The sequence below is a fragment of the Anopheles stephensi genome, chromosome 3 (genome assembly GCF_013141755.1).
Source record: "Anopheles stephensi strain Indian chromosome 3, UCI_ANSTEP_V1.0, whole genome shotgun sequence".
NCBI lineage: Eukaryota > Metazoa > Arthropoda > Insecta > Diptera > Culicidae > Anopheles > Anopheles stephensi.
Window position 1 is genome coordinate 74,441,941 of NC_050203.1, and position 25,057 is coordinate 74,466,997.

General features: G+C 44.1%; 1 protein-coding gene across 12 annotated transcripts in view; it reads right to left on the reverse strand.

The window, feature by feature from the left end:
• Window positions 1–25,057, reverse strand: part of LOC118510739 (CUGBP Elav-like family member 2) — a 280,203-nt gene that overhangs the window by 106,030 nt on the left and 149,116 nt on the right. For all 12 annotated transcript variants that reach the window (XR_004906058.1, XM_036052957.1, XM_036052964.1 and 9 more), the window contains one exon: window positions 6,831–6,913. Coding sequence is in view for 11 of the 12 variants with exons in the window: in XM_036052957.1 (XP_035908850.1) it covers window positions 6,831–6,913 (83 nt within the window). In the remaining variant the exon portion in view is untranslated. The remainder of the gene's footprint in view (window positions 1–6,830; window positions 6,914–25,057) is intronic.

Sequence of the window (25,057 nt, forward strand, 5' to 3'; positions counted from 1 at the left end):
TTTTCAACAGCTAAATTTATCGCAAATTACTCTTCAATCTTTGCACATTGCGCCCGGTGTTATGCGGCGCCTGTGCATGCATTCACCGAAGCAAGTGTGCGCCTGTCGCTATGCAACCGGCGTAGCATGCCGAGGTATGAAGAAAGCATCGCACTGTAGGTGCGATGCATACAGTCAGCTGGTCAGATCATAATTTTCAATATGTATTTTTTATCATAAAAAGTGTTTTTTACACTTAAAAGAGTAATTAAAGTTATAAAAGTACTTAAGAAAATTAAAAAGGAAATATAAATCTGTTCTGTTTTCATAAATGTTCGTATCTATAAATCTGCTCCTCTTGTCTAAATTCCTAAGAGACAACTATCCTTCTAAGCGACGTAGACCAATTTCTCACAGCTTCTCAAAAGAACCACCTAGGACCCGGAATCAGTTCGAAGGGGAAAGCAAAAAAAGAACCATTCGTTTGAAGCGCAGCTCGTAGCTCGAAAACTGATGCTGCTGCTACTGCTGCTGCAGCAAACTATGCTTCTATGGCAAATTTGTCGCATTCAAGCAAGTCGGTATTCAAATGAATCTTTGAACCTCGCATCCGGGTGCTTCCACGAAAATGGTGCCAAGCAGCACGAAAAGATGCCGTGTGAAGGAAAAAAAAGGCACACACCGACCGACCGACCGACCACCCTTTTCGAGCAATTGATGAACCGGCGCTTTGGATGGTTCGGTTTTTGGACCTAGAAAAAAAAGGAAGCGTGAACCGGGTGAGTTAATGAAAATGCATTTAGGTGTCATTCATCTTATCCACTTCCCGTTTACCGAGTGGGTGAGAGAGTTGTGTGTAGCACTTTTGTTCGGCAAATGCAGACGTCAGTCTAGCACTCTGGCTGCACAATTCCTTCAACGTCAGCGGTATGTGTGTACATCACACGGATGGTGGGTGATTTTGCTTTTAATCCCACCCCATCTCCGGAAGCATGGCTCTTTATTGAGTTTTTAAGCACTGCAGTGGTCATTTCTTACGCCGGAAGTGCGATAAATGGGTTTCCGATAGCGTTTGTGGAACAATTGGGCTTTTTTGACTGAAAAAACTGAGTTTCAAATTTTTAGCACATTTTAAATGCTTCGCCCTCCAAAATACAGTATGCATGTTCATGACCCCTCCACATATGGTAAACAGTTTCCCTCATTAAATCCACGTGACTTGACTCATAATCCTGTTGTGCGTTCCTGCAGCCTTCTTCTAACCCTGCCACAGGAGCAACAGTAGCATCAACACAACAACTCGGAGAAAGCAATTAATTTTCAGCTCGTGCCATTCATCTCTAGACCACCGTGGGAGGGCACACATAAACACCATTACCCCCGGGTGGTTGTTCTGGATAACCATCCTTCCTATCCAAGAGCTGCCTGCGCGAAACACACTCATAATATCCTTTCCCCATCATCTGGCCATCAGCAGCTTTCGGTGTGGATTATCACATTCATGGTCACCGTCCAGGACGCGATCGGTCAAAACAACAGCGGATATTTTCTACCGTAAAACGCACACCCATCATCAACAAAGCCGACTCACACGGGCTCGCAGCAGCAGTTCGCCTGCCCGGTGATAGCACTGATTATGAGTTTAAACGATTATGATTATGTAAATTGAAAATAATAGATCGATTAAAGTTTAATTTCCCACAGCTTCGATGAATTTTACAGTTTGTTGCACGTTGCCGGTCGGAAGTGACGCAGCGCGCAGCGGTTGCGAGCGTCACCGCGGATCACCACGAATCCCGATGTCTGGTGAGGCCGTCGGTCAGTACAGCACTGCTGCTACTGCTGCTGCTAATTACTTAATTCGTTTTCATGTCGTTGGAGAGGTTTTTAGATTTAATGCTGGTGGCCACTGTTGGTTGGTCCTATGACCATGCAGGGGATGCCATGCGATGATGATCGGATGGGACTGAGGGACGGGTTGTAGTTTTTCAATTTTTGCTATCGAAACACAATTAAAGGTAGATTTATGACCGTTACATGCAATTGAGCACTCTATTAACAAGTGCTTTGATGCTGTGCCCGGTACTGCTGTCCCAGCGGGTGCTCTCCATGTGCCGCCAGGTGTGGTCAGATACGTGGTACGCGCCGAGGCTTTTGAAGCATTATAAATAAGCCGTTTAGCTTTAATGTGTTTTAAACCGGGTAAAAAATAAGGTACCAGCTAGGATTGTGAGCCTCTTTAACTGATAAATACGTTTGGTTAGAGAGTTTGGTAAGGGAGGGGCGCCTAAAAGTATGCAATTTCCAATACAACATAAATTTGGAAATTTCGATTTTCAAAATTAATACATTACATTACTATGTAAAAGTAGTGAATAGTTTAATTAGTATAGCAAATTTTATAACCTGGCGCGTAGCACGATTTGTAGCGCGAGATTGTCTTCGTAAGGCAGAACCGATTATCGAATCCCATCTGGATCGTTCCCCGTAGCAAGGACTGATTATAACGTTTTTTTAGTATGCTTTTACTGTTTGAAATGTTTTGATAATAGTGAGACGCATTTTTCCAACGTAAAAAAATCGCCTAAAAGTATGCAATCCGCAAAGCTAATGCTTGAGTGAAATGTTTCAAATCTGCTGCTCCACAACTTCAACTCAGTTGTGGAAAAAGGAATGAAAAACTCAAACCCATCGAACGGCGGAAACTGGCTACCGTACCCTCATTGACGTACGTAAACACATGCATAGCGTAAGCCGAACGCATTGGGTTATTGTGATGATTTCCTCCTCCCCCCGCGAAGGTAGCATGAAAAGCTTTTCCCAAACGACGCTCCGGGAGAGATGGTTCATCTTTTGGCAACATTTCCTTCCCTTACATCGGCTTTGATCGGTTTGCCGTCCTTCCTGGTCCCTACCTGAATGTGTCTTTGATGAACCATTTTCTCTTTCCAGCGAAAGGTGCTAATACCCGACCGTAGTAGTAGTAGCTGCTGGAGTACCTTCCTGAACACAGGTGACTGTGACTGTGTATCTCAATCACCATTTCAAGTTTGGTGATGGTTTTCCCGGCAAGCTGCACTACTCGCTCCCCGGATACGAGCCATTCGATACGAAAACCAAGCAGTCAAATGTGATCCAACCCGGCACTCTGATGTGCTGATCCAGCACACATCAACCTGCTCGATATCTGCTGGGCTGGCTGGCTGGCTGGGCGCGGCCGGTGCGAAAAAGGAAGTGAAAATCAGTGCTTTTTCGTAGATTAAAGAACATCGTTTGCCATCTCCAGTACACGCGCGCTCCCTCGCTGTGAATATGAGACCGGGTGTATTAATATAAAATTACGATGATTTGAAGAAGGAATCGAGCTGAAGCGTGTAAGCGCATTGGTTCCCGGGTGTAAACTAAGTCGATCTCGTCGGAAAACGATGTGGGCAGCTCAAACAAAGAAAATCGATGGTGGAGAAGGAAAGGAAAAAAGAAGGTCCCATGAAGCTTTTCGATCAACTGTACTGATGGTTTCTGGTAAGGATGTGCGGAACACTCACGGGCTGCAGGGGGCAGGAAATATGATGCTCATATTCAAACACTCTTCCATGGAAAATGCTTCAGCTGCTGCTTCGTCCCGTCACTTGCCTCTGTGTGGTAAATGATTTTCAAGCAGTTTTCATTTTGCTTTCATCAATACTCGACGAAAAACCCTCATCATCATCCAGGAAACTTCAGTCGCGGGACCACGTTTTCCGGACGTACTTACACGCGTTTATGCATGTGCCGCTTTTGCAACACGGACTGTTGTTTCCCCTTCCTATTCCCTCTTCTGAGTACACAGTCATCGATGTGCTTTGATTATTGAGATTCAGAAGCACTCGTCGAACGACAAAATTGCGCTGCACGCGTAGCGATATGAATGCTTCTCGGGAGGATTTTTTCCCCCGCCTAAACAGGATCAAATCTTCGTTTGGTGCTGTGTCGGGCAGGGAATACTTTTACCACAGTGCTAACCCAAAAAAAAGCTCGGAAGTCAGCAAGACGTGGAGAGTGTTGGGATAAATGAGTGTTGAGTTTAGCGATCCTTTTACATCAAAAGGGTCGAGAGGATTTGAACACTCTCTATCTGCAAAATCCGCTCGAAATGGACCGAATTTCGGGGGGGGGGGGAGTTTTCGTGGTAAGTACTTCATACTTTCGGTAAAGCAAAACGGAAACTTGGAAGTAATGTGCTGTTTCGTTACACCATCAGCTCTACCGGGGTCTTCCGATATGTTTCGGCTTAGAGCAGAGCCGGTTGATGATTGAGCCTGTGAAAGTGTAGCACGCTATCGACAAACTTTGCAATATTTGCTGTTTAATAATGACATGAAGTTCGTGTCTAGGTCCTTCCTCACTCACTCGAAATATTCATTTCTGAACAAGATTGTTTGCATGATGAGTACGTCAGTGGTTGAGTTTGAAGCGATGTTGAAAGTCTTTCGTTCGTTCCAGTCCAATTCTTGGTAGCCTTCCAAACAAAGGCCAAAGGCAGTTGTTAAATCGAACGGCATTTCTCCCGCAAAGAAAGAGAAAAACCTTCGCGGGACTAGACGACAAAACACAAAATATGTCACACACACACACACGCAGAGTGTGATAGGGAAAAGTTTTTCATTTGCGAGAAACATAACAATCTGATGACACCGCATCCATCCATGCTGCTGTCCATATTCAAAGGCTAAACAACGGTGGCACAGCTTTTGTTGACAGGACAACTGTCGCCACATGTTGTCCTTTCCCGTTTGAGCCGCCTATAACCGGGTGGAACTTTGCCGTGTTTTAGGTCGCGAATTCGCGATGCCTTCTCACCCATGTGGTTTTTAGAGCAGTGAAAAAAAAATCAATATCCATGAATTATTGAAAGCTCACACACTTGTCAAGGTATCATCGTTGCCGCCATCGTGAAGCTTCGGTCCTGGGGCGCCCTTTGACAAGTGATTCACTCACCCTGCGTTCTGGAGGTGACGACAAGCATTTGAAGCCGTGATTTACACGTGTAGTTCGCGCTTTTCACTAAAAATAAAGAGTAAACCACCAGATATACCATCGTACCGCTTGTTTGGACACCTTCAATAGCTCCCGAAAGACTGAGGCTATTACGTTGCGGAGCGCGTGTCAACAGGATACATCCGTTTGATGTGAAGCTGGAGGCTTTTGGTAGGATGTAGCTCGGTTGAAAACTTAATGGAATCTGTTTGACACCGAGATGATGCTAAGTTTCGCTGCAAGAGTGCTTAAGAAACCTTCTTGTACGCAGTTCCTAGGTTTTTGTTCAACTTATGGAGCGTAGTGATAACTTCACTGTAATTTTTGTTATATTCATGCTTTAAGCTTGATAATTGAACATTTATTCCTAAAAAAAAGGACTAACCCATTAATTTACCTCATATTGCATACTTTTAGGCGCCAAATTTGTTTTCATACATTCAGGCGTAAAACTAAACTAATTGGAAATCTGTTTTTCTCATGCCTTTTTCAAGGTTCAAGAGTAGAATATACTTTTTTAAGACTGTCATGTACATATTAAAAATACAAGTGCGCTTATATCGTATCTATTTGCCAGTTTGCCTTCTACAGCATCAGAATCTGATTTAAAAATCTGTTTTAATCCCAATCCCTACCGCCGGTCAAAGCTTCTCCACTTGAAGCTCAACGATCTAGCAGTCTAGTTCTGACTGCCCGCGGTGATAAGTACGGCTGCCAGTGATAGAATGAAGTATGTGTGCGCTCTGTGTCTGGTTTTTATTCTGTTCGCTTCAGAATTGATTTGTCCATCCGTTGGTCATAAGCTACCTTTGTGCAGCTCCATAGTTATGTGAATGACAGCAACCACACACTCGGCGAAGCGCAAGCGAAAAAAAAAATCACGCACCAACGTTACTCAGCCCGCAGCAGAACTTAAAAGTCCTCTCTTTTCGAATTCTTTCTATCTCTCGACAATGTAAAACATAGCGATTTGACAGACCCGTTGTGGGGTGGAATCTGGTACCAGATAAGTACTGTCGAATAGCTCACTCGTCCATCATCGTACTCCACACACAGTGTGTATGTCATCGGACCACAGCGAGCACCTCACATGACGGGTTTGCTGATATAATCGGTACAGCTCTCTTCGCCCCGGATGTTTCGTCTCTCTGTCCGGTGCTTTTTGCTACGTAAATGTTTAAAGAAGCATTACCAGGGTAGCAGGCAGTGCTGCAAAAGATTTGTTTGGCTGACTTTAGCCCTACAGTAAGCTAGATACTTTTGAAGCCCGAGTCCGGCCAGGAGTGTGAGAGAAGCAGAGTAACGGCTTTACATGTCAGCTGTGTTCGTGGACGACACGATGGCATGCACTTTACAATGAACCCGATGAAGTCAGGCTCTTTTTGGGGTGGATTTAGAAGCTCCTCGTTTGTTTCCCTGGCGCGATGTGTGGTCAGTAAGTGCTACGCTGGTAGCACTGCGGGTTTTTGGGCTATCAACGTCATCCAGGACACGGAAGCACACAAAAGAACAGCATTGCGATGCATGAATAGAACGGAACGGCGTGGATTCTCTGGCTGAAGTACGCAAACAACGGCAACAACTAAACGAAAACACTCAACGAACAAGGTAACACTCAGCTTGCCACAGGATAAAAAGACGCATTTTAGGCATATGTAGTTATGAGGATAGAAAGTACATGAAACATTTTTTTCTTGTTTTGAACTGGCACAATTTTATATGAACGCAATAGATATACACATATACAAGGGCCGCCCATTTGGTTGGAGGTTAATACTTGTGTGTCCAATCCCGGATGGAGTTGGGCTGCTACTATCAAATAGGCAACTACTTACCCCGACGAGCGTCTTGATGTTGTGCAGCGCGTCCTGCGCCTTGAGAGCTGCCTTACGAGTGTAAAAAGTCACAAAACAGCACCCTGTGGAGAAGGAAGAGAAACGGAAACAGAGAAGCACGATAAAGCAAACGAAACACACTGGCACAGAACGATGAACGGTGAAGGACAAACGCATTTTGGTTTGCTTTTTGTTTTGTTTTGGAGAGCGCAGAACAAGGCATTTTCGGGGGCACAATTAACGGGGAAAGAAAACAGTTGCAGCATATGCAGACAGAGCAGCGTTTGTGAAGTAGCAATTAACGGGGGTTTTAAAAAAAAAACAAATTTGTCAGATTATTTGTTTTTGTAGCACTTTTGTACGAGATAGGCACGAGGACCAATAGATATATACAATTTACAGAACAAACACAAGAACGTTGGGAGAGCTCTCCAACAAGAATTGTTTTTGGGAAATTTCCTTTGCAGAAAAATATATACAGCAATCTTTTCATACAGACCTCACACACTCACAGTTGCAAACATGTAAATTATTACAGAAAAAATAGAAAAAGAAGTATCCCAAACAAATAGGCAAATAGAAAACACAAAAATTGACACAAAACGGAAGGGAAAAAGAATATTAAACAATGGCCCCCTCTTTTTGACGCACGTACAAATAAAAGGTGATGTAAAACACACGACGACGATGATGATAACAATCAGAAAAACACACACACACATGGTGGGCGCGCGCGCTTGGCTGGTGTAAGCAGCGGTTGTTTCATATATCACAAATCGGCAGCATAAGCAGCATGATAATGGAGCTTTGCTGATGTTATGGAATGAGACGAGTTCGATTGAATTGGTGTTTTTTTAAGAATTTTGGTCCAGATGCAATCACATGACCCTCCCCACTGGCAGGGGGATACTTCTTTTGATTCCATCGCAGGAGGAGATTACCGCGAAGATGATGATGAGACACCAACAACTGGCTGCTGCTGACCCCGACGACACCGAGCAACTTGATCCCGGATTGTGTGTCCCGACGAACCAAAAAAGAAACTGACACGGGCATGACATCGAACAAAGAGACCCGAAGCCCCGAGGATCAGCAGACGGATTTGCGACCTCCTCACCACCCCAAACGATGGACCGGATATTAAAAAGATTCAATCGTTAAGGACACACCACCCGGAGCAAACCACCGGGAGCTTTCGCGGAAGCTTGACTTGAAATGACTCCTGTCAGTGCCCTGCCGCGGCAGGATTGAAAGCTGGTCGTTTGATTTTGGGGCTCTTTTTTCTCTTCCTGCTGTCACTCTATACTTGTCGGGGTGGAAAACACACACACAAAGTCACTAAGCCAACCCAACACTAAGCGCCGACCCATCACACCATGATCGCATCGGACCAGGGCGGAAGTGTTTTATGAGCTCGAACAACCTATCCAATCGTGGGACGGCTGGTTTTTCTTTTATTTCTGGTGTGTCGAGAAGGGAACGACAAAAATTATTACGCAAAGCATATTTTGCAGTGCGTTACCCGTCAGCAGCAGCAGGAAGCAGGAGAAGTGATGTTTTTATCCGGAATTGGGTACCGCGAACATTCCAGTACAAGCAAAAATTAAATTGATTCATTTTCATGCCGTGGAGAAGTATTATTGAGAAACAGGATTTTTGGGTTTATATTTGGCTTAAGATGCTTTAAAAATAATTTTTAACAATTGAAACAATAACATAATTTAATCAAACAATACTCGTGAATGTAAAATTGTGAGAAAATTAATGGTTTGTTCAGATTGTTGGGCGGATTGCATACTTCTAGGATGAGTTTTAGCTCTGTCCTTAGCAACCTAAGCAACCATGTGCAAAGCGCCTAAAGGTATGCAATTTTTACAGCTTTATCATATTCTAATCAAATTTAAAAAAAATCTTTATGGCTTCTTTGAAGGAAGCATCATTTGGATAGCAAAATTTAATATTAAAACATTATTATTTTACGAAAAAATCATAACCTGAGCTCAATAAGAATCATAAATACGGTTTATGATTACCACTGAAGATGTTTTAGACGTCCAACTTATTTTTCCTCATTTTAATAGCTTCTTTTTCCAGATGTTCGAACACACTCGTGACAAGCTCTCAATCGTGTCCTCTAGCTCCATGCCGAGTAATGAGACCGATTGCAATATCCGGCCCAAGCAGAACAAACAACTTTTAATGGTATCGTTAACAGTTAATTTTCCACCCAATTTGTGTAGGTCGAGAGGAAGTTTTGTTTATCTATCAGAACCCTCATACTCTCTACTGTCTCCGGTCCTGTTCAATATGTGCACCCCACATCGATCCACAACACAATGGAGATTGGGATAGATACAAAAAGAGATTGCGAGAGAAAAGAATCCGCAGATGGAAATTGTCCCGCCAACCTTAAATTAAGCCACCGAGGATAAGTGTTTCTGTGTGCTTTCTTATCGAATGCACGGCCACATCATCATATTTGTAACGTTCCAAAGCGTTCCGTCTTATCGGAAGGATTCGATCACACCGAGCAAAACAACCTTCGGCCCTGTTCGATTTCGGATCGTTTAATTCACTTTAGCTCATTACACGCACGTCTACGCAATCGGTCCCAACTCCTGACTGCCTAAAACAAACCACAACAAGAAAAAATCGCTTATCTAGGGTGACCATCGTCCACACAACCCATCGAGGAAACGATCCATTCACGTCGAGCTGATAAAGAAGTTACATGATGCAGCACGGAGCACAACGATAACGATGAGTTACCGAGTAATGAGAAATCGGTCACAGTGTGTATCTGCTCGGTTTCGGTGTCTCGAGTGGTGCTTGCTTCCTACACACAAGCACCCTGGCGACAAACCACCAGAGTGGACACACTCGCTTTAATACTTTGAGTAGAATCAGCACACACGCACGCCCGCACTGATATTACAAATCCCTTCACTGCTCGATACGGACAGATCGAAACAATCACCATCATCATCGATTTCAGCAAATAGCAAACCGGGGAACGACGGGTGTCTAATGAAAATGAGTTGAGCCGAACCGAAGCAACATCGATTGTTTCTTGCCTTGCCACATTCGTTATACAGGTTCCCTCTGTTCCCCGTTGTAAGGTATATCGATATCGTCAGTTAGTCATACGAGGCCTCACCGTTCCATTGATTATCTTCCGACAACCGAAAACATCACACCAGAGTGTACGTGCGGATTATGCGGCCGGTATTCTGGAGACCATCGTCACACAGGAATCGTCTTCTTTGGCTGGTGCGGGGAACCCTGGTTAAGACGACACCCACACGCGGTACCCAGAATCAGAACCCAGAACGAAACCTAATTAAGTAACTAATCTTCGGTGGACCGGCGAGGACCCTTCCCGGTTACCCCCGGTTAACACACACACATCCCAACCCCCTGGCAAGCACGGCACAGCAAGGACACATTCTCATTCTTTGTCCAAGGGGTGGGAACTCCGGCCATCGACCGCAATGGTCACTCCTTGTTTCAAAGTCCATTTCACTTCAGCTTCAGCCATCGAAAGCCCCGTACGCCCACCCAGCTTTCACTCACTCTGTGGCAATGTTTGATTTCTCTTCATCACAATCTTATCCTTTTTGCCGTAACCCGAGTTCCGTGTGTTGGAGTGTATGGGAGTGTTTCTTATACTACAAGCCAGACAGAAAATAGCCAGCCAGCCAGCCAGCCATAACCAGAACGAGCCGGTGTGTGTGTCTGTGTGGGCTGGGCATACAAATAGTGATCGTTGTTTGTTGTTCGGTATCGCCTCAGAATCGATTCTTGGAAGGGAAGAAGGCACTCCAGGTTCTCCCTTTTGCGACGTCCCTCGCCCCGCCTTTGTTGCTGGTATGCTGCCCGAATGGTAAAAGTAGCATCAAGGTGGTTGGTTCGTTTTGTTTGGCTTTGGTTTTAGTAGTTCGTTTGGTTGGGATTTTGTGGTCGAAAGGAAATGAATTCCGTTTCCTGCTTCGATAACACACTCTTCTACACTCGCTTGTGACCAGCAAAGACACACACACACACATGGATATACCACACCACACGCTGGGAACGTTTTCGGGAAGGACTCAAAACTTTCCGGATCGGTATCGTCGTTCGGAAAAGGATAAGCGGAACATACACACACAGAGAGAGAAGAGCTATCTCTGGCCCGAACCCCCTTGCCAAAAACGATCACCGAGTATGGCGGTATGGCTCAGTTAGTTGGTGTTGATGTTCAATTTCTTGGAAAATGTTTGTTTAATTATAATTTCGTTCAGTTTATATTGAACTGCTCGGGAAATAGGGGAAGAGACCGCGGTGAGCGCTCTTCCGAACGTTCTCTTGAGCTGAACAGTAGAAGAAAAATATATTTCGATTTCAACCAATCAATCGATCTCATGCGATAAAACAGATTCGCTCCAGGAAGAAGAAAACAAGCTCTTCCAAACTTTAAGAGAGATTCCGATTCCTTTAAAAGCTATTTGAGGTTTGAATTGAACTTCAAAATGATTAAATTTTCTCTTAGATTTTCTTACACAACATCAACTTCGGATTGTTGATCTTTTGGTGCGTGAGGCTACGCAAATCGCAAATGGATTAGATTTGTGGGGGTGGCAGCCTTCACAAAACGTCTTCGCAAACGGCAAGCTGTTGTTTGAGTCGTTATAGAACCGTTCCAATCAGGATTATTGATTGAATGCGAAAGCAATCCCCATCAATTATGCACGCTTGGGGAATACGCAAAGCAGACCAGCATGCGGCAGTGCCTGATGAGAGCCACCAGGACCAACGCTCTTGAGGAGCATTCCCGAAGCAAAAAATCCGGAATGCAGAAAAAAATCGATATTTTGAATTTTATCTGGTACCGATTGATTTTTATGGTTTGAAAACGGTGGAATCAAAAAGCTTTTCGGTTGGCATTTTGTCTTCAGGAAACTCCAAAACGAGTCCTCTGGGGCAATTATTGCTTCTAAACTCGTCAGTGAGAAAATTACCGTTCCCGTCTTCATTATTCTTTCACGGCTCAAGGTACCTGTCGAGTACCAGACTTACTAGACAGCAATCGAATCGAAACTGTTTCATATGTCCACGTTTCAAGTCGTTGTGATGTAACCCACTCTTGCCAGGCAAATTATAGGTTCTTCATCATTACCCCGAATACTCCAAGGCCACCTTTCCACGCTTGTACATGCTGCATGTCCGCCGCCTTTTTTTTCTGGTAAATAACTTATGAATTTCTCCAGCACGAAGAAAACTCTCTCCCTACGGTGCTACGGTTTGTCTTTGTAGGAAACAGCCTATTCGGAAGTTCGAAGACGCCTTGCATGCTTTTGCTGGGCTGGAGAAACCAGTGTAACCACACAATTGCAATAATGCACCTTTGCACAAAGCTACTGCCCCATATCCACAGCCTTCTAGGGCTCCACATTCAGCAAGGCAGAATCGATCAGGGCCAGTAAGTTTTCAGCACATCACGCTCGGACTCGGAGCTGCAGCCCAGCACCAAAAAGCATACGTCAATATGTTTGAATTATTAAGCACCGATGTTCCACTAATGTTCCCTCACTTCCCGGCCCGTTTCCTTCGCTCCGCGGTACAAGCGGTTCGTGACGTGATTTCTGAGGTTTTGCTAAATTATACATTCCAAGATGGCGTTCCCCATGGGATGGTTGTTGTGACTGCAAGTCGTCGGGTTCGGGTGGTACGCGAATCGAAATGCGGTTGCACGTTGAGTGTTGTAGGTAATATTTTTAGCTTATTACAAGGTGAATTTAAAGTATTTTTAGAGTTTAATTTCATTCCTAACAATCGCTTAATCGATGATGAATGCATAATTTAAGGCCTCAATTTACTAAATAAAATCATTTAAATACTTAATTGAAAAAAAATGTGATAAATTTGTGAGAAAATTAATGAGTTGTTAAAATTGTTGTGCGTATTGCATACTTCTGGGCGGCTGTTTTGCTCCTTAATGAGTATGCTTAGTAGCTTAGTGTTTGAAAAACGCCCAAAGGTATGTAAATTTAAATAAAAATCATATTTAAATAAAAAAATCACTTCCTTTACTTCTATTTTCAAGGATTAAGTTTATTGCATGGTGAATTTAAAATATCTAAAAGTATAAATAAAATAAAAATAGTAATTTCTAGCAATCGTTTAAGCGAACGTGGAGGAAAAATTAAACACCTATCATTCATCCGTACAATATGCGGGCAACCCTTTTACCCATTATCCAAACAGCCTTGTGCCAATCAAGCCCACCAAACTTCCAAACAACCGTTGTAAATCAGCCCCCAAAAAACTCGGCTCGCAGTTTGCCTGCCCCGGCCTACCACCTAGCCGTAACTCAATCAATTAGTACCGTTCATTCTAATCGTCAAACCGGAACCAGTCCATGGGTCTCGTGTTCCGGTTAATAATCATTTCCAGCCTACCCGTTTGCTTGTTTTGCAGCGCGTATTTCTACCAGTGACTGGGCGCCTCCATCGCACGACAGAAAATGTGTCCCCGGGGGCTTGTCTTAAATTCTTACTCGTGACACCTTCCAGCACGGCTCACCTTAATGGAAGTGATCGATTGCAGAGCTGATTAGGGAGGCCACTCGAGGGGGGGACGGTGGTTTTGCATGGTGAGTCGCGACGGGCGTAACAACCGTGACCGAAACTCGCCGTTTGCCTCGCTGTGACGATTGACGTTTGGCACGTTTTGTTTTTTTGACCCGTGGTCGGGTCTTGGGCCTTGTGTCACGCATAAATTTCGCAAAAGTATCGTTTATGAATAATTAAACACTTCTCGCATGTGCCGATCGGCTTTCCCGCCGGTACCGGTACTGCAGCCCACTGGTCGGCGCCGTGGTCGTATTTTAACCCTAACACACTGGCCGCATACTGTAACCGAATGCAGGCAATATTAATTCGAGCAAATTTTATTGGTCGTCGAGCAAATAGTATAATTAATTTCGCTGCTACCCACTACGGTAGTCGGGCCGGTTCGGTATAATGTCCCGGACCGGGCTGTTTTAGGTAGGGTGAATGGATGATCCGCTCATCGGGTTACCATTCCGGTTTTGAGATCCGCCCGGCCAATTTACACACACAAAAACCAAACAAACGGCCACCCAAAACCAAACCAACCACTGTGTTGGTGGTGCCACTACTGGATGGTGGGTGTATTGACACCGCGGTGGGCAACACTGTGTGGCCTACCCTACACCCCATATCACACTGAGGTCGGTTAATTTCATTTACCTGTAAAGCGCGTGGGGAATCATTTGTTTGTGAAAAGAAACAATCGAGGGAGTTGAGGGCAGGCCTGGCACTGGTGGTGAAGCCGATAAACGAGCTTCGATTTCGATGTCCGGAAGCGGAAGTTAACTTTCTAGCCAATGTCCGGCTTTTGTTGGGATACGCTAGCTAGAAGCGCAAACAGAAACCGAAGCATGGTGGGTATCTGTCCGGAGCCCGAAATGAATTATATGCAAATTGTGTTTAAATTCCAATTGACATTGTCAAATTTATGGTAATTGCTTTATTATGCTGGCTATCAGGGAAGAAGTGCGTCAAAAGCGTGTTTTTCTGTTAATGGGTGTGTGTGTGAGTGTATGTGTTTTGCAGTAGGGACAATGAATCATGCTCCATCACTGCTCACCTCAACATGCAGGGGAACTCTCTCTCTCTCTCTCTCTCTATGGACGTTTGCTAAATTCTGGCCAGGATCAAAGCAACAATCCAGCAGAACCCTCCCCGGAGGGTCAAAGGGCTGCAAATGATTTCCCGCTTTAAACCCGAGCACCACTGCAAGGATAAGGCTTAATGACGCGTGACAGTTTCTTGCCTGCTCAGCGCATTCAGGCATTGCGAAACCTTTTCGATCCCCCGGGCAAGGCGAACAGGTTTTCACAAAAACCGCTCCGAAAAAAAAGAACCGCCCGTGGAGATCACATAAATTAAGAACATTTTACGAGAGTCTCACCCTGGCAGGACGAATCGGTGTTCGGCACTTCACCTTAGGCACGTTGGCTGAAGGTGTACAGCACGTGTACCAGTCCCATCCGAACGAAAATTGGTCACCAAAAATGGTCGTATGGGTAAGATTTTATTGCTACTAATAAAATGTGAAGAAGAGGACACACACACACACACACACACACACACACACACACACACCAGATGACGGTGTGTTGCGTCGGTGCACGCAACACTCATGAGGATCTGTGCTCATTCAAGTACGAAACCCGACGCTTGCAACGAGATTCCATCCCGGGCGATCGTTACATTTAATGTTTATTACAAACCTCGCCCCAGTTCGTTCTCTCCTCGGTGAGCTCCCTGTTCCGAGGTGGAGCGCTTTTGGTGCTGATAAACCGTCCCGAGCGTACCAAGTGACGATCAACTGCAACGTCTCACGTACTGCTGTTCCTGTAAAGTCAGCCATTTTTATGACGTTCCGTCAACCATGTTGACGCGCCATATCGTACGTAAGGCAAGGTAGCTGGGCACGGTGTTTAGAGTTTAAAATAAATTAAGACGATTGCCACCCATATCATATCTTGGAAGCTTGGAGGAAATGACATATTAAATTTGAGAGATGCAGCCGGGCGAGAGTACGTGAATCGTTGATGCATTAAAACTTTATCATTTGCAATGGCTGGCGGGGCGGCATCAAATTAAATGTAGACAGTTGAAAATAATCTGCAAGGGTTACCATTATCATCAAAGTTTGCAGCTGTTTGCATATTGCGATAAGGAATATGTGGCATTTGAGGAAAAAATATCAAAAAAGGGTCGTGAAAAGGTTATTTAAAAATCATTTAAAATTTTAACATCGTGATTCACTTGCCAAAGAGCTCAAAAAGAGGTAATTTTTTGGCAAACGCAGTTTATTTAAGCAACTCAGCCTGAAAGTATGCAATTTTTGTACACATTTTGATCAAGTGCTAAAAACGCCTAAAGTTATGCAATTTTTGAGACCATTGCGTATAATTTAAAATAAAAGAAAAATTAATAATACTTTTAGCCTTTCTTCAAGCGCATCAGCCTGAAAGTATGCAATTCGCACAGAAATTACCGCCTCAAGGTATGCAATTATCAGAGCAAATAGCTACTTCTTCACACTGTCCCTAACAAAACTAGCATCTCAAAAAAGGCGATCAAAAAGGACATTCACGACGGCATTTCAGGCTCATAGTAAATGGCCGAAGCCATAGACAGGTGCCCGTAAGTGTAACCTGTTCAATGTTTCCACAACACGGGACACATGGTGACAGACAGCCGGCCAAAAGTTTGATGTCTCCCAGGATACCAAACACACACACACAGACACACACATGAGGCAGCTAGTTTTGCAGCCTGGCCAGCACAAATTGGACCGTTTTGCTGTTAATGGGTGTCACGGCTACGGCGGTAAAGACGACAGACTCATGTTTTCGTGCTGTTTATTGCCCTGTTCATGTCGAGCAGCAGTGCGGACTAATGTGGACAGCTGTGTGTCTGTGTACTTAATTACACACATTTTACACACACACACACGCATCGAGGTGTCATTGAGAAAAATGTCTATGTCACCACACCTACCAGAGGATCGGCTGTACCAATGCTTGCTTGGGACACATGCCCGATGCCCAATGTGATGGTGACTTTCGCTTTCAGTGTTTAATTTTAATCGACTAGACAGAAAGAGAGAGCTGGAATGGGACTCGGGATGTATGTCTGCAGATGGCGATAATTACAGGCTTTTGTGGGTGTTTCCTTTTTTCGGGGGCCAAGACAAAAATGATAGACCGAGGACAGTCATGGATTGTCCTGATGTACTGTGCTCTTGAGGTGACAACAGTTTGATGCATGAATAAGTTAGGGGCAGATTAAAGATCGTTTAGTGACACTTTAAACGAGCTTCTAAATAAAATTCTTCCACCCTAAATAATTGATCGATTTTAATTGCACTTTAAAAATTCCCTCAATAGTCACTCGTTAAAAAATCATCCCCAAAAAAAACAAACCTAGAAACCCAAGAATTACAATCGAATTAGCATGGTTTTATGAATACCCACTCCATTGGCCTTTTTCCAATTGCTGCCGCTCCATAATTGATCGGTTTTCAGGGGAACCGATCGGTGGATACGTGAGTGTGTGTGTGTGGATATGGGATTCGTGGCACTAGACAAGCAGACGGTACGGCAGCAGCTGTACATTCATTTCATTATTCATGCTAAACTATCGACACGCAGCCAACAACGACGACGACGACGATGATGATGATGATGATGGGTTGGACTGGGTTGAATTGTCGGCTGTCAATAGTTCCAATCGATTGGAGTTTTCGGGGTGGAAATAAAAAATCTTCACTTCCATTTTGTTTCTTCTTAGTGCTACGTTTGGCATTGTTTTAGACTGGAACCCCGGGGGGGAAACCCCCGGGCCCGCGTTGTTCGTAGAATCCCGCAGCATAGATTATGGGCTAATTAGTGCTTGCTAACTGTCTCTACCTTTGACACGAGAAGCCACAGAAAGCAGCTCGTTATTTTCAATTTCATTCTGTCGTTTTTACTTAAATTGCCAATTTTTGCTCATCAACGTGCGATGAGCGCTAGAACAAAGGTGATGTTTCATGCGCTTGTCGATAGCTTTCCGAGGGTGGAAAACAAAAACCCGGCTGGTTAGCCTGATCGTGATGGCACATGTATTTGATTAGTTGTGGAATTTGATTCGATTTTATGTTCGTTTCGTGCGAACCAGTAGAGTTGGAGCAAAAACTATGCTCCATATTGTGCTGCTAAACATCACCGGACTAGGGAGTTGCTTAAAAAAATGCCTAGCCCCCGGATAAAACTGAAATTGATTTGAAATAACCCATTTAAAAAAAAACCTTATTCCAATAGCTGGTGGAACTCACTTCAGCCCCGTGTGCTCAACAACAGATAGTGGCCGGCCCTTACCTTTTTTGTGTTCTATCAACTTCAATCTATTGAAATAAAACTGACCATCAGTATGACCTAGTCGTTACAAACTGCGTGTCCGGGATATCTGTGTTGGAGTTCCAGGGAGCTATTTCCCCCCCAAAACTGGATCGATTCTCAATTCTATTCAATACTCACTATTGGTCAGCAAAATTGAGGGCGTATAGAATTTGTTTCTATTTTTTTTTTTTTGTAAAGTTCAATCGATAACAGTCCTGTGAAACCTGTACCAACCCTACAGGCCGGCAGGGGAACAAAGTATATTGACGATTAAAAATAGCACACAGCAAATCAATACGTTCTCCATCAACCCTCGGTTCCTGGTCACAGGCATTCTGGAGGTAGAAGGGCCAACACCCAGTGACATCCACTAACATACAATTCCAGAGATCCAGTTGGTTGTCCACAGTAGTGCACACATGTTTCGCCCGGCGTTTCGGAGTAGCGTAGCGGTCACTTGAGGAGATAGGATCCAAGGGTAGAAAATCGATACCTCAATAACCTGAATATATCAATTGCAACCCGGCCACCAGGACTGCCAACTGACCAACGCGAGAGCCATTGAGGGTAAAAAAGGGTTGGCCCCTCCGCAGCGAATATGAGAGTTCAACGCTCGATTTCGATCGAACTTTGGAAGAAGTTGGTGGTTAGGTAAGGCAACAACACCACGGCTTATCCCGTGGTGCTTGTCCGAGTTGTAGAACGAACTCTCGCACCCATTGAACACCGGAGTGAACAGCTACAGGCAATCGAGACAGAACCACCGGGCATGGTGGCTCGTTATCTGTAATTACTTCTGCCAGAGTGCATTCGTTGTGCAATTGGACCACACCGGCGCTACGAACTCACCGAGACCATACAGGCCGGCCCCCGCCGGTGGTGTAGTGTTGGTGAGGTTTAATTAAGATTGTCAACTTAATTACAATCGCTAAAGTTTAGCGATGTGAAGGCACTCTTCGGTTGCAATCGGGTTCGCTGTCAATTTTTACTCCAGTTCGGATGGGTTAATGGGCAAGCGAGATATGATTGGTCACCATTCTTCCAGCTGCATCCTCCGGCACCAAGTTGTCAGGTGTCGATGGAGAGATGCACCGATAATTAGCAGAAGTATCTAGTAGCAGCAGCAGCAAGTGGATCCTCCGGTTCTGGGATCCCGGTTATTAGTTTGTTTGTTTGGGAGATGGTGAGCCGGGATTTGTAATTGGTCCACAAAATCATTAGCTCTCGTTAACTAATTAAGCTCGAAATGTACTCCACCAAAGAGGTTTGCTGCTTTGGAGTGCAACTCGTATTTTGGAGTTAATAAAAGATTAACTTCATCAAATGGATTGTTGTGGTGGAGATGGCGACCAAACTTTTCCATCTCATCTAAATCCGTTAGCAAAAAGCTGTTTCGGTGTGCTTCGGGTTCCTAACCCCTATTTTGCCAGGATAACCGCACCGAACAACCACCGAAACCCTGCGGCGTGTGTCTGCGTACGAGTGCTAATTAGGAACGCAACTTTCTACTCTAAACCTTGCACAGAGGGGTTTGACCTTTTTTATTCTGCCGCTGGGTGAAAGTTTCCGAGCGATTTTTGTACCCCAAAAATAACCTTCACCCTTATGCGTCTTTAGAGGGGAGATGAGCATCATGAAGTTCAAGATAGCTATCTTTTTTTTGAGCATCAATAATTCTTTCCTTGTCCCTGGAATTCATCTCAGCATCAACCTGGAGTGCTCCAACACTTCCTAATCAAATGCTTGGTCATGTCAGGTACTTCATAATGCACAAATCTTTAATAAAGCTCACTCGCCTTTAGTTCCAGTACTCTTCATTTTCGCCTTCAAACCTGTTTCCAGAATTGTCCAGAATTTAAATTTCGGTCGAAACGAGGTCTCTCCCCGTTAGCGTTTTATACCGAACTCCCGCTTCCAACCGCCTGGATTTTGGTGACCTTTATTCTTCAGGTGAACGTGACTCGGAGCAGATGATCTTTCTCACGTCCTTCACTAAATATGGGACAGACATGACACACACAGACACATACTCTCCTACCCGTGTTATAGGGCGTGGAAACTATGCAATCTGGCACAAACTAGGTTTATTCTCCCGGTGGTTCGTCCTTCCAAATTCGCCGAAAAAAGAAAGAAAAAGGATAAAGGGTCGTGCTTGGATTTCGTCCCTATTTCTTCTTCGCCCACTTCCACCAGGCCCGTAACCCCTTCTTTCCCGCGCCATGAATGATGGAAATTGGGATCATTAAAAATTGAAATACTCCACAAGTCTGTTGCAGAGGTGGACACACAACGGCCCTGGTCCCTGGAACTGGAAGTGAGGGAGAGGGGAAGGAAAACTCCGGGACCGTTCCTTGAAACAAGAATTTGTTCTATAGCGCGCGCGCTCGGTTCGCTTTTTTGTCATCTCTAAATCATGAAACAAACGGTCCTCGTTCCGCGTGAGGCAACCAACGACTGTTTCGGCGTATAAAGACGTGGAGGAAAAATAAAACTAAAACTCCCCTATTAAATTTGAGCTCCAATTGGACAAAGCATTGACGAGGCTCTTTGTGTGCCGGTTCGCTTCTTCGCTTGGGTTTCTATGGCCGCGATTAAACCTTTCTGCTGGTTGTGACGCGCTTGAAAGTAGTTTATCAAACGGCACCTACACCTGTCACGGGTTTTCTGGTGTTTTGTGAACATCTTTAAAGCCTATTTCACAAAAAACGGAATTCCCATTCTAGGGCCCGAAAACCAGATGCTGTTCTACGTGAGCTTAGCAAATAATCTGCTTCAACAACACACACACATACACTTGAGAAAAGTGCGTTGCACAGCACCTTTTACAGTAATCCTGTAAGCAGATTGTCAAATTTGCAATTTTAGCAAGTGCCCGTTCACCGGAGAAGGGGGCTGTCGGACTCTTTCAAGGACCAACCGTGCGTCCAAGTGGTGCGTGTGTGCGTACCTTTGCAATAAAAACCAACGATTGAAAGACGTGAGAAAATGGATCATCCTTGTCCGGGGGTTTTGTTTTTTGTTGTTGAGAAGGATGAGGGGGGCAAAGGTCCCAAAATGTACTTTTCAACAACAAAGCTTGACACGGTTACATTTTTAAGATGTCCGGAGCATTACCACACGTCTGACAGGAGAGTGAGCTTTGCTGAGGACATACTGACTGAATGCTATTTTAAGAGCAAAAAACCACGGCTAGCTTTCAACATTATAGAACATTGTACATTATAGCTTCAATTTCCATTCCACCCAGTAAAAAATAGGCTTAATATAATTTGTGCTTTTATGGGAATCTCTCAGCCGTGGCTTTCCATTCCAGGAATAATCTAATGCGGAAAATTATGGCTTTGCGTTGTAGATATAGCTTCACTGTTCATATCTCCCGTTTCATAATCTCATTCAATATCAAACCGCAACACACACATACACTCACAAAGCCGAATGAAGCCTTCATAATTAGCTGGCCAGTTTCGGTCCCGGTTAGGTTGCCCGGCGTATTGATTGGGTGGGCTTACAAAAATAGATTATTGGCATTTCCTTTACGGCTCCCTGTCCAGTCGCTGGTTCTCTTTGACGTTAATTTGATGTCAATTTTAAAACGAATCGAAATTGTGTGTATATGTGTATTCGCATGATGATGAAAGCTTGTCCTAGTTTCTCGAGAGCACTTTTTGACCACGCGGGTGGCGCTCGGTGTGGTTGTGGTGGTCGCGCGCTACGGTCAGGTTACACAAAAAGTGTTGAATTTTTGAGAAGCCTAATTTCGCTCCAGCTCGCAACTTCACCAACCCGAGATACACCATCCCACACACGCACACCGACCCCGGTTAGGTTATTAGAACTGAAAGCTGAAAGGCTAAAACAGAATTTCACTCACAAAACCGACAATTTGACAGGCCTTTCATCTTTTCTGCTGCCCAGGCCCAGGCCGGTGGGGGAAAAATCATCCGCCGGCTAATTACAAATCCACCGGACCTAAATCAAGTTTTGCTGGTGTTCCAGGGGGAGGGTTGAGGATTTGGCGTTGGACTGGTCAATGATTTTAGCACAAGCAAACAGGCAAAAAGAAAGCTCCCGGAGCTCGATGAAAAATAGGTCAGCTAGGAGAGAGGAGTGAGAAGCGGTGAATTGGGGAGGAAAGGGGGGGATGTTTTGGGCCAAAAAACCCTGACTACAAGGTTATTATCACGGTTAATCCTTTCGCCGACAGACCGTCATTATTAGCCCGATGTTTGGCTCCATCACGATTCTGTACGGTTCCCAGTTTGCTATCCCAGTGACATCGCAAGGATACTCGGCCCGACACAAGCTGATGTGGTCGAAAAATTAAACTAATCTAAGCCCAAAGTCACAATTCTAGCGGGGAGTATCTGCTAGCTTTTTAAACCAAACAAGGATAACTGATTTAGAAATTCGTTCCACCATCTTCGTCGTAGTTGCGTTTTAAAGTTTAATACTTTAAAGTAAAAACCACATTCTTGAGCAGGCAGAAGGAATAAATTTGCGTTCGGGCTAGGGTTGGAGCTCAATAAGCAGCGAGACTAAATCCGACGAGGCAGATCGTGTTAAACTCGGGGCAGGTTTTTCATATCGCTAATACCGCAAGACTTTCGACTTGATACGACTAAGCTACAGGGGGGTTTTCGCGTGGTTCAAAGAAAATTGCTGGTGTCGTGCCACTGGTTAAAACTCTCAATTTAAATCTTTAAAGTTGGTGCCATAAACGTAGAGGTATTGAAAATGTATACAACAAAAATACAAAAATTCAATACACTAACAAGTGATTCTATTCTAAGCAATAGAATTAGCAAAAACATAGGTTGATCAGGGTTAAAAATAAAAATGACATGAAATTTTAAATAAAAATTAGTCCAATTCAGCGTTGAAATTTTGTTTAAGAATTCTGGAGCTCTTTAAGTTGAAGAAGGAATTTAAAATGGATTGTAAAAACTAAGTATATTAATAAGAATTTCAATTGAATGTGTGAAAAGTAAAACATTTAATGCAAAACATTATATTATGTTATAAGAGTCAGAAAACTACCTCATTTGTTTTCAGTTTATTAAAATAAAAAAATTGCAACACCAGGCCAGGCCGTCCTTTAAGAATAAAGAAAATTATTATAAAAAAATTGAATCGAATTACAAAACAAAGATTAAATTGAAAAAAAATATTGAAAAACTTAGAATATTGAAATATATATAAATAAAAAGGACATTGCATTATATTTAGCTTACAAAAGAATTAAGAGAAAATTCTCCTTATGTCATCATACTAATATTGTGTAATTCACAAAACAGAAAACTTCATGGAAAAAAATATAAAAATTGTAACTAATTATAAGGTTAGAGTAAACTGTAGATTATTAATAAACAATATTATAAAAAACTGCTGAAAAAAGAGAACATAATGAGATCAACTAAGCCCTCCAACCAAGTCCATCACTGAGCCCCGGTATAACCTTGTCCCGAGTGTGACTGTGATCTGTAATTAAAATTCATCGTTCCGGGTCTCAACCAAAAACGGGGACACACTGTTTGGCATGTTTTCTTAAGCAAAACACCACCACTTTCGCAAAACAAAAACAGGCCAATTCTTGACAAACAGCCAGCAAAACGAAAAAAAGTTGACTCATTGTTGGGTAACCGACAATATCCACAGGCAGAACACGCACACGATTTTGATTACTGTTCACCATCATTCCTCGGTGTGTTCATCACCAACCACCCATAACCTCAAAGCACTCAACGCACTCGCTAAAACCTGCATCCATCCCTCAGCGGCCTCCCCACCACCCTTCGCCACGCCGACAATCTGGTTTGAAGCATGTGAAGTGCGTTTTGATTCAATTTCGGCTTGAATTTAAATTAGAGTAAAACCAATACTGCCACAAGGATGATGGCACAGCAGCAGCAGGAAGACAAAACTGTAATGTTGATGTGTGGGAGAATTAGGGGGGGGGGGGTGGTTTTGAGGACAAAAGCGAAAAAAATGGAAAAAATCTCGGCCCGTTTGAAAAATAACGCTTTGTCACGTTGATTCTGCTCTTAGAAAGGGGCTTGGGCCTGTTCTTTTTTTTGTATCTTCTTCATACGCTTTTCATTTTTCTGTTCTTGCGCTCCCTTCCAACTCACTTGAAAATCCTTCGGGGATTCCGTAAATAGGAAAAAGATGTTAGCCAAACGTGCGTTTCAAGTGCGTCACGCAGTGTCATGTTTGTGGGGCGTTGGAGTGCCTTCGTAAAACCCAGGGAAAAACCATCATCTTAAATGGGATGGTGAATAGCGCGCACACACACACACACACTGGGCACTCTCTGGCTTACCGAGGAAAGCCGTTGAAAACGACACGGAACTGATACATAATTTTTAGCCCGGGCAACGCAACGTAACGTCCGCACGTAAAACAAACACACCGAGAATGTAGGGAAGAGAAGCACAGTGTAGCATATGAACTGCCACGCACTGTACCTTGGAAGAATCGGATTTCAACCCTCGGATCTTCAAGCCAAGCGGGGCAGACGAAGGCTGGATGGAATATCTTCACCAGATCACTGATTTGACATTTTCTTCCCTTCGGAAGGGAAAGTGCACACACACAAAAAAGGCCCGGAACGTCGAGCAATGAGGTCATGACACGTTCCTGTCCCTATCGGCGACAGCCAGCAGGCTGACTGACAGGAACTTCGTCAGCTCCAAGAAGCAAGCACCGGCAACGAACAGGTATATGTATTCGAGTCTGATGAGGTAATCGAAAAATGTTGCTAAATTTTCTGCGGGTTGTGTCTTTTTTTTGGTGCCGGAACAATCATGACAAAATGCGGGCTTTACGCCCGATGACGTGAGTGGATTTTTGTTTCAAAGAAGGCACCGGCTCTTTCTGTGGCGGTGTGCAAAAGATGTTGATGCTCGGTATCTTCCTATGGAGGAAGTTTCCATTCGGCACACGTATCCCCATGGCCAGGGGGTTGTTTGCGGCCACGTGCGCCAACCCCCGATATTTCGATAAAGCGAAACATCATCGCGGTAATCATGACTACACATTGGGTAATTGAAATTCGGCTGTTTTGGAAGGTGTCTTGAAGGAGGTTGAAAATCTCGGCCTTGTTCCGGTGGGGGTTATGTTTTTTGCAATCGAGGGATAATAATGATGAATCATGATGTATCTCCCGGAATTGGCTGATGCTGATGCTGATCGATTGATGGTGGGGCACTAGGGCTCTCTAAAGTCTTGCTGCTTTCCTATAATCATTTTATGCCATTAGCTTTATGTTTCG